The 10,718-nt window shown below is 43.8% G+C and overlaps 1 protein-coding gene across 1 annotated transcript; it reads right to left on the bottom strand.

Moving 5' to 3' along the window:
- Positions 1 to 8,951: 8,951 nt before the first annotated feature.
- ARL14 (ARF like GTPase 14) lies at positions 8,952 to 10,315 on the bottom strand. The gene has a single exon (XM_085068941.1). The coding sequence runs from the start codon at positions 9,971 to 9,973 to the stop codon at positions 9,365 to 9,367; it is 609 nt and encodes a 202-aa protein (XP_084925067.1). The 5' UTR covers positions 9,974 to 10,315; the 3' UTR covers positions 8,952 to 9,364.
- Between the last annotated feature and the right edge of the window lie 403 nt (positions 10,316 to 10,718).

The raw sequence follows: 10,718 nt of genomic DNA on the forward strand, positions 1-10,718 counted from the left end.
ATAGGCATCACTGTTTTTCTGACAGTATGTAAAGCATTTTGTCCAAACCCAGCGTAGGGACAGCAGCCCTGTCACATCCCAGTCTGGACAGACAAAAAGGACATTTTCCTGATATATTTACATTTTAAAAAGCAATGCAGTTTGTCCACTGACAATGTTATATGAGACTACATAGACATACAATAAATATATAATCTGTTTCCTTTGTGCTGGTTCATTTCCAGGCTGAGAGAATTCGGATTGTTCAGCCTGGAGAAGAGAAGGCTCTGGGACAACCTCAGAGCCCCATCGAGTGCCTGAAGGGGCTCTGGGAGAACTGCAGGGGGACTTTGGACAAGGGCCTGGAGTGGCAGGACAAGGGGAATGGCTTTAGACGGAAAGGGCGTAGGTTTAGATTAGATATTAGGCAGAAATTCTAGGATGAATAATGAAATGGAACTCCGGTGCTATGTGTTCCATCCCTGCCCAGAACTAGTCATGATATGACGGTGAAAAATACGTGGTGTGTAAGATCCAGCCTGGAACTTTATAAAAGGAAAGAAACTCCTTTTCTCCCATCACTGCCCTTCCCATCACCTCTTTTCCACGTCTTTGCTACCCCAGACATGCTAATCCCAGCTCCACCAGCTCCCTCTGTGGCCTCCTTCAGCACTGACCGGTCCCTCGGTGTGGTTGGAAAGCCAGCACATCCTGGCCTGACTCAGTGCCCTAACTCAGTGCCCTCTGCTGCCCTTCCCTCTGTGCTCCTGGAAAAAGCCTGGCCGAGTCAAGGGGCTGAGCAACAACCGTGTCCTTTGATGAGTAACCATTTGAAAACAGCTGAGAGTCCCCCTGGAGAAGCTTCCTTCAAATCCAGGCCTGTCTGAAAATCCCATTGCTGCACCACCACGTCCAACACCCCATTTCCTTTCTGTGTAACTCTGGAGATGCACAAAGCATGCTTTGCTCGTGCTAAATTATGGATATTCTCAGGCAGACAATCCCTCCGTGGTCTCTGAGCTGTATTTTTGATCTGGTATCATCCGAAGAATAATTTATATTGTGGCTTCACTGAAGACATAATCAGAGATGAATCAGGTTTTGTGTAACTGTAACCTAATGAAGCTGTTTGGCTCAGAGGAACAATTACCACTTTCTTTATGTTTGATTTTACCTCAGGTCTGCAGCTCAAAAACACTCAGAAGGCTAATTTTGAAGGATAGCCCTCTGAATCCTTGATCCACTTTCCCTGGGCTACCTTTAAAAAAAACCCAAACAATTGGATATTTTGATTCTGAATGAGTTTTATTTTTAAGCTAAATGGAGGTGCCTACAACATAATAAATTATGCATATAACACAAGTACTCTTGGTGTGATGCTGTTCAAACTTCATGTGATGCTACAGAACAAAGCTCTGCTTCTTTGATATTTTTTGCACATTTTTTAGCTTGGAAAATAATAATGCAAATAGAAAGAGGGGAATTAGGCTTTGCTCACCTTCCCGTCCTTCAAGCAACTGATAGATTTGTTTTACAAAGAGTTTACATTTTGTTTACAAGTCACAATTTGTGCATTTTGCACTTGATTATGCAATTAGAAAATGTCTAATTCTCAGCTTATCTTCAACACCTCTTTTGAGTAATAACGTGAATTGATCTGAATTATTTTTCTAATATATTAGTAAAATATATATAAAAATATAGTATATATTTACTAAATGTACACTTAGGTAAAAGGAGCCCTGCAAATGGCTTTTCATAGCTGTATCTCCCTCATGTAAGAAACAAAATGTTATGTAAAGCTGCCAAGATTTGTGTTGCACACAGAAAAATGCCCATTAATCCCCGGGTTTATACACATGCAATAGCTGGTATTAACAAAAAAAGCAGCCCACTGCTGGGAGGATATTTCATGGTAATCTTTCAGCTGGTGTGCAAAGCCAGACTTCTGCAAGAGACAGTCTGGAGGTGATTTTTGATGGGACTTGGCTGGAGTGCTTTGGATGAGAGTAGGAACCAAAACTTTGGCCTTCTGACACTTGTGCAGCTCTGCTGTCCTCTGGCTGTGCTCAGGGGTTGTTCTCTTCTGTAGGGACACTTCCTTTGATTCAAAAAGCTGTAGAGTTCCTGTGCATGTTTCTCGTTGGGTTTGTTCATTTAGAACCACTGATTATGCTGTATTTTGCTTTTTTTTTTTTCTGTTTAGAAAAAAATTAAGCATTTCTACTTTAAAAAATACTCTTTGGTTGGGTTGGTGCTTCAAAACTCACTTTTTAACATCAGTTTCTTAATGTGGTGAGCTGCACAGAGTTGAAAAAGCAAATCAGCTTTAAATGTTCCCAGAATGCCTTTCCATTTCTGACCTTTTCATCACCTTGTGGGACACAAACTCCTGGAGCTGCTCTGGCTCTCACTGCTGCCCCTCTCAGTGAGGCAGCCAAGGCCCTGCTGATGTCCCCAGTTCCATTTGGGATCTCCCCCTCATTCCCACTGTCCCTGGGCTCTGCTGATGTCCCCAGTTCCATTTGGGATCTCCCCCTCATTCCCACTGTCCCTGGGCCCTGCTGATGTCCCCAGTTCCATTTGGGATCTCCCCCTCATTCCCACTGTCCCTGGGCTCTGCTGTGTCCCTCACAGCTGAACATCCCAGCAGCCTCGGGGATCTCCTCCCTCACAGCCTCTCCGAATGGGAAATACCCCCTGTAACCACTCTTTTTCTAATTAAAGACCTCCAGATATTTTTATTTTCATTTTTTCCACAGCTACCCCATGATTAGTTCCGAGCTAACTCCCAATATTCCATGTCTTCCACAGGAGAAGCTGCAGCACAGCTCCCAGCTGGTGCAGACTGGAGGGAATCCCTCCAGCTCCAGTGGCCCTTTGCTGATCCACATCAGCCCAACATCTGCTCCTGTGATGAGGAAATCAGCCCAGGGCTCCCCCAGGGCACCGAGCAGCTTCAGATGCCTGATCAGAGCTCCAGAGCTGCCTCTGCAAGAGCACAGCCTGCTCTGATCTCAGCCACTCTGCTTTAAATCACTTTGGAGTTCACACAGCGTTCGAGTTGGGGATCGCTGGTGATTTACATTGCTGCATTTGCTACAATGTTCAGTTTTTAATGTGCTAAATCAGAGTTTTGCAGATGAATTATAGGTCACGACATGAGCATTGGCAAAAATGTTTCTTGGTACCAGAGCTGGAGGAGATCCCAAAAATCCATCAGCTCCAAATAGCCCAAGAAGAAGAGGAATCAATCCTCAATCAGCAGACTGGAGCTGAGCTCCCCTGCTGGTGTCCCAGCTGCCTTGGCTTTCCAACACAATCCCCCAGGAAAGGAAAGGGGAATAATTAATTTGAGATAAAAAGTGAAGGAATGGTTAGTGAAATGAACCATTTCAGTGTGCCCTGGAAGATCCAGGGATACAGTTTTTCCATGCTAAAACAAATCCTCGGAGCACCACTGATGGTGGGACAGAAAATGTTTCTGTCTCAGCTGCTGGCTTGGGGTGAGCTCAATAATATTTCGAAAAGGAAAGGAAATCTTACTATCTGCTGGCAGGCCTGGGAACTCCCAATATCCTGGATCCTGTTCCACTTGACTGCAGGCAGAAAAGTCGCTTTTACATCCTTAATTCCTCCCAAATAGAAGGCTGATCACTGGAGCTGGATTTGAAAAATAAATCTGTACAATGTGCTCAGATAATTAAAGGCTGTGAGGTGTTGAGTGTTTCTGTGTTGAACACAGAAACACTGACAGGATCATAAACCCGAGACATTTTTGGGAGCATCTCAGATTTAAACTCTTATTTCTGGCTGTTCACACTCACAGGGAGCAGAGTTTAGCACGACATCAAACCCAAGACGCAACAAAAATGTAAATATCCAGATGCAGATTGCCATTGTCAGTGCTGTGTCTCAGGCTCCTTTTGAAACAAACTCGAATGCATGGCTGAATAAGGAATTTTGAAAGGCTCAGGGTTTGGTATTGAGCAGAGAAATGAAACTACTCCAAGTTTGCATCTCTCTTTGTTCCGCTGTAATGGAGAAAATGAGTGCTCTGAGCAGCAGCACTAACGAGGCTCATTCTCACAAGGATCAGCACTGCGATTTCCTTGATTTTCTGATGGCTGAGAGATGGGAATATTTCTGTTCAGCTCTTCTTTTGAGGGGGAATAATGGCCACATCATTTTCCTGAAGTACACAGCATTTCAGCAGCTTCAGGAATCTACACCTCTGTCAGATCACCGAGATCAACCCTTTCTTTTAATGCTCATTCCTCCTCTTTATATTCAAACCTCATTTTAGTTATGAACTGCTACCCAGGGCTCTTCTAAATCACAACCAACAAAAAAATATCAACGTATCAGCAATGGGGATTCCAGTTGAGGAATCTACTTGGACTTCACTCACTGTTGTGAATTTTCAGTGCCACAAATTGAAACTTCATCTTAACGCACGATAAAAACAAATGCGGACTTCACCTAAAATTTATATTTACATTTACCACATTGAAAGTACTTCATGTCTGAAAATAAGTGCTGTAACGAGGCAGTTTATTTTGAAAAAGCAAGGATTTTTTGAGGATTTTTTTTTGTGTGTGGTTGAAGCCTCCCAGAGAGTTCTCGAGTTCCTCTTGTCTCCGTTTGAATTCACAACTCGATGGTTTCGTTTTGACAGCTGCAGGAAGCCTCACGCACCACAAGATGTCTCAGCGAGGAAACACCACATTTTATACGAGTATTTTTGAATAATATGACTCAATTTTCTGGTGTTTGCCTTGGGTTTTCCTCAGTGCTTTTCAGCAGCACATGAGGAAGCAAAGCTTGTAAAATTTAGCCCTTAGCGTGGGCAAGAAATGGGTATTTTAAATAATCAACGATGCAAATGACTCAGTGGAAAACCTTAAGCTTCAAAAAGGAAAGGCTTAATGTAGGTGACAGCTAAGAAATATTAAATTTTCCAGTGTAGGTTAAAGGGAAGAGATATTTGAAACACTATTTTATCTCCACAACATTTGACTTCAGGAAGATGCTATCTGTATTTAACTATTCATGCTCAGCATGAACATTATTTACAGTTACTATGAGGAGACAGTTCTGTGCACAATATTTTCTCCAAGCTTACATTAAATTTGGGGTCTGAGGTTATTTTCCATCTGAAACTTTTGCCCTCAGTGTTCAGAGAGAGCACAGGGAAGTTCCCCCTGTGAGCACAAGGAGAGTTTGCACACATCAAATGTTGACTTTAAAAGAAGAGAAGCTTCAGCTTTTGCTCCACAGTGCAAAGTTGATGGCTGGGAGGGGATTTTTTTTTTTTCTTTCTATTGCTTTGTGTATCTCCAACACTCAGTACTTTGCCCTGAGAATTTTCTCAGTTTTCTTTTCTCTTCCCTTTTCCATTGCATTGCTGTAATTTATCTTCCCCCACTGCCCCTCCAGATTAACTCCTGCAATTCTTTTTCTGTAACATCCTCTTTTTGATTTTGTTTCACTTTTTCGGAGTAATCCAAGCCGTGTAAAACACTGATGAGCACACAAGCATTCATGTGAGCACCTACAGACATTTTATATACATTAAACTTTATTTTGTAAATCCTCAACAAAGGAAAATCCACGTGAATTCAGCCCAAAGTGATTTCCTTGTGTTGGCAGTAGCTGATGGCACCAGCTCTGGGCATGAGAGCCACCATGAGGAGACAGACACTAATTTTTATTAATTAATATATTAATTCAGCTGCTTGCAAAATGCCTTTCAGGTTTGCCTCCAGATGATCCGAGGGATTTTCACAGGGATTTGGGATGACCCTGTAAGCAACAGAACTCCTGTGACTCCTTGAGGGAAGGTTGAGAGAGTCCCATTCATCAGTGATTAATGTGTGTGCTTTAGATAAAGTAACTGAAAACGATTGATTAAGGCGCAGTTACCCTTTAACAGCCAAGCAGAATTTCAAAGGAGATTGGCCTTTGTCTGGATCGATAAAATTGCTGCTGCAGCTCCCAGCTATCATTGCTAAAACCAGACAATGTGCGTGGCTCAGGCTCCAGAGCTAGGTGGTTTATTAAACTCACAGAATTCCTGATTTTAGCAGATATTTTGCCAGAATCAGGCTGCTTATAGCAGTAATGTAAGGCCTAGAAACGTCTCATTGGTCAGGCAAATCGAAAGGGTAAAGACAAAGTGAAAACAAGTCAGCAAAAGGTAAAAAAAAAAAAAGTAAAAACACAGAACAAAAAGATGATCTTTGCACCAAAGAAAGCACCTCGTAAGCCTAAAAGGGAACAGATGAACAAATATGGGGAGAACAAGGAACTAATAAAAAATATTCATCAAAAGCTATGGGTCATAAAGCATTGTCAGGAGGTTTGCATAGCTCATGGGAAAGGAGTGCTTGAAGGAAGGGCCTGACAGAAAACAATGAAATGGGGCTGTAAATGTCTGCAGGTCATTCCAAGCAGGAGGAGTGGCGTGAGAGCAAACCCAAAAACCCAGTGAAAATCTGATAACGAGCCCACGGGAGTTGGACACTTCATCTAATTAAAGGAGAAGAAACCTAATTGTAGCTGCACAGCCCTCAGCAGGGTGATTTACTTGGGGAAAAAAGCTGTTCAATATGCACACAGCACTTCAAAGTGGTGCTGTCTTCCTTTGCAGCAGACTTGGAACTTGTTTGACACATGGAAAGTCTTTCTTTTTGTTCAATTCCCTGAATGAGATGGCACAGAGACATTTGGAGTAACCCCCAGTGACCTGACATTGGAAAAGCCTTGTCCTGCATCCCTCAGACACCACACTTCCCTTGGATTCTCAATTCTTGGGAAAGGAATCTCCCAGGCAAAGCAGGAGGGAGTTTTATTATCCAAATCTGCAATGGCTCCTTCTGCTGCTCCCCACCTTCCCTCAACATGGCATTTCATCCCACTGGAACTGTGCTCAGTGAGTTATTGCTGAACTCAGAGAGCCCTTTGTGAGGATCTCATCAAGGAGTGGCCAGCAGGACAAATCCCCATCCTCTGGCTTTGTCAGCTTTGCCCTGCTCCCATCCAAACACATCCTGAGAGGCACAGGCTCCTGCAGGCCTTGGGGCTCACAGATCCTTCTGCCCCTCGTGATTCCCAATCCCAGGTGTGTTCTGCTCCTTTTGTCATTCTGTCACCTCAAAGGGACAGGCAGAGCGAACTCTGTAAGGAATATGAGCAGACGCTGGAGGATCTTAGCTACAAAAACCCTGCAATGCTTCTGCACTGCAGCAATAAAAAAATGCAAACTATCAGGGTGAGCTGACAAAAAAATTTCCCAAACCTGAAGCAAAATAAACAGCTGACCCCAACTGTTCAAGGCCTTTCATCCCAGGAAAAGCTTTCAGCTCCACTGCCTTGGGGCTCTTCATATTCCAATTTCTCACCATCTCAGAGCATCCCAAACCCTTCCAAAAAACCAGTTTTTTTAGTGAGTAATCTATAAAAATCCTAAATAATAAATTAACCCAAAACTTAGCCAAGAATAAGTGATCACAGCACTGTTGGTTGGATTTTAGCACTGATAGAATTCCTGAACCACCAAGACAATTCTGCTCCCTGTGTTCAGCCAAGCAGCTCAAAGCTCAAACTCCCCCCAGCAGGCTGGAGCTGGAAAACACCTTTGGAACTCCCTGGCTTTCGATTTCACCATGGAACACCTGATGGGATCAGATATCCAACCATTCCCAGGCTTCCAGCAGGATCACACACTGCCCTGGGGTGAGCCTGTGCTCTGCTCCGTTTATTTTAAATATTCATTTTAAAGCTTTAAAATTACTCCAGAAGGCTGGGGTCTCTTTGGGTAGATGTATCAGGCCTGCCTTCACTTCTCTGGGAAACCAAGCTCTCAGAAAATTCAATTTTGAAATACTTGATATTCTGTGAAGTGAATGGAATTGAGTTTATTCCTTTCCTTTGAAGCATAATGTGAAATATTTCTTCAAGCCGATGTGTCGTTTAGTTTAATTTGATAACCTGCAGAAGGACCTGTGTGCTTGAGAGCTTATTCTCATTTTTAGCTGTACCAGCTGGTCTATTTTACGACTTTATTTCTCCTTTCAGGATTTGCTTCTTGGCTAATTAGAGACCCTGGTGCACCCTCATTAAACCTCTCAGGAGTGTTTCTCCCTGAGGAAGTCCTGAGGCCACAGAATGAAATTCTGGTTTATAACAGACACGTGATTCGATTAAGAGAATTCAATATGACACATGCAAACGTTTATAAATGCATTGATATGAAAGATCATATTTTTAAACATTGAATTGTTGGGTTTAGAAATCTGATGTTGATGATTTTTAAAGATCTTTTTAGGGACAGAAGATGATATTGAGCTTAAATCATCAGAGCAGACAATGAGAATTCAACGGAGTCTCAGCATGACTCAGGATTAAGCCCCTGGTAATTAATTAGTCTCACTATTAATAACAGCTTCTATTGAGAAACTTCCCTCTGTTTACTATTTCAGCAAATTCATCTGATGGTTTTTTTGGTCTTTGAATAACCTTTGCATGAGACAGCAGGGCACGTCTGGGTGATTTTATTGCTGCTTCACCCTTTTATAACCTGACATTCCCGTCTGTTTGTTAGTAAGAACGAAATGTAAACTTCCTACTTCCTACCAACTTCCTTTGCCACGAAAACCAGGGGCACAGCAGGACCTCTGCCACAGCTTCTCCAGGTGCCATGAGAGGGAAATTCTCCCAAATCCATGGAATTCAGCTTTCCCTGGAGTGATGCCATGCTGACCTCCATCTCTGCAGAGCAATCCTCAGTGCAGGAAGAAGGGGAGCAGCACGTGGATGGATATCTGGGACACTGGGACATCACTTGGTGACAACACTGGTGCCCAGCTCTGTCTGGGGCTGTGTGAGAGGCTCATCCTGCTCTTCACAATCTCCCTGCAGCAATTGTTTCTGCAATGCAGAAACAGCCAACAAGCTCTCACCACACTCTATTTTGACATGAGAAACACATCCATGGAGCATTTATTACAATTATTTGGTCATTGCTGACCAAGGGATTTGGCTGGTTTACATCTTGAGAACATGGATTTGAATCTTTATTTGATTGAAGCAACTTAAACACTGCTCACTGATTTTGCTGCCATGGGCTCAACTGCCCCTTTCTCATCATTCACCTTGAACTGAATAACCCTAAGTAAATAAAAAAATAATAATAAAATGCTACAAAGTCCTGCCTCAGGCATGAGGTATCATATCAGGTATATCAAGTACCTGCAGGTATAACAGTAGACTTTAATATTGTCAAAGTTCTTTATAAATATTTACCAAGTCCTTTATAAATACTCATGTATAAAAGTTCTCCAGAATCCAGTATTTCCAGACTGAGTCTGTCCAACAAAATACGCTAACAATCACCAGAATTGCATGACAGAAATTCTGGAAAGGTATTGTTTTCCTTCAGGCTGGTGAAAGTCTCCTTGGATTTGCTGTACTGCTTGGCAAAGTTGGACACTCTCTGGAGAGCTTCTGCCAGCCCTTCTCCCGTGATGGCACAGCAGGGCTGCACGTACCAGTTCCTGTCACTGCAGTACTTCTTCATCTTGAACTTCCTGGTGATCTCCTCCGCGTTCAGAGCTCCAGGCAGATCCTGCTTGTTGGCCAGCACGACCACCGGGACGTTTTTGAGGGATTCACTCTTCAAAACCAGTTCGAATTCTCTCCTGGACTCCTCCAGCCGCCGCTTGTCAGAGCTGTCCACCACGTAGAGCAGCGCATCCGTGTCGTCCAGGAAATTGCTCCAGAGCTCTCTCATCTTCTTCTGTCCTCCAACATCCCAAAACGTCAGTGTGAAATCTTTCCCCACTTCGATCATGTCCACATTGAAGCCGATCGTCGGCATTGTTAGGAAAACATCTTTATACCTGAACTTGTAGAGCAGCGTGGATTTCCCTGCAGAATCCAGCCCCAGCATCAGGATGTTGCCTCGCTTCACTTTGGTGTGCTGGAGGCCCATCTATCCCAGGGGATTCTCTATTCTAGCCTCAAGCTGGGATATTCCTGCTCTTCCTGGAGCCAATTTGTGTCTCTGCCTTTCCCTCTCCGTGAGATGAAGCACGGTGAGCGAGGAGGTGAAGAGGCAGCTCGGAGCTCTGAGCAGTCAAACCTCTGGACAAACTCACACTGCTTTTATCGACTCGATAAGGAGCCAAGAGGGTTTTGAGGGTGCAGAGCTCCGTGCCAAGCCTGTGGGTGGGACTGGGATGAGTAACAAGTACCCAGTGGCACAGCACAAAGGTTACAGACTGCCAGCATGTTTGAACAGCCACGCTGCTCCCGGCACCTGCAGCCTGAGCCGTGCACTCCCTGATCTGCCCTGCCTCAGAGAGGATCCACATCATTTGGGGAAAAAATGAAATATGGACATGAGCAGTGTGGAGGGGAGATTTAAATTTGTCCATACTTATCAAGCCACAAAATGATCAGGTAGCTGATTTACCTCTGGTGCATCTCATCCCCCAGCAAACTGATCCCAAAGGGTCTCTGATGTGAGTCTGCACTGACCCATGGACCTGATCAAACCCTAAGAAACTCCACCAAAACTCAGGCTGCCTCAGGGACTTCTCCTGCCAGGGCTGGAAACTCTTGAGGTTTGTTTGTGTTGTTTGGGACAGAGTTTAACTGCACCCTGCAAGGTGGACACTAAATACAGACCTTGTGACCTGAATCACTTGAGATTCTGCCGCCCGGAATTGAAAATT

The sequence above is a fragment of the Lichenostomus cassidix genome, chromosome 9 (assembly GCF_008360975.1).
Source record: "Lichenostomus cassidix isolate B80296 chromosome 9, HeHo_3.0, whole genome shotgun sequence".
NCBI lineage: Eukaryota > Metazoa > Chordata > Aves > Passeriformes > Meliphagidae > Lichenostomus > Lichenostomus cassidix.

Excerpts from the sequence above, each read along its gene's own strand:
- ARL14 (XM_085068941.1), bottom strand. The coding sequence starts at position 9,973 with ATGGGCCTCCAGCACACCAAAGTGAAGCGAGGCAACATCCTGATGCTG.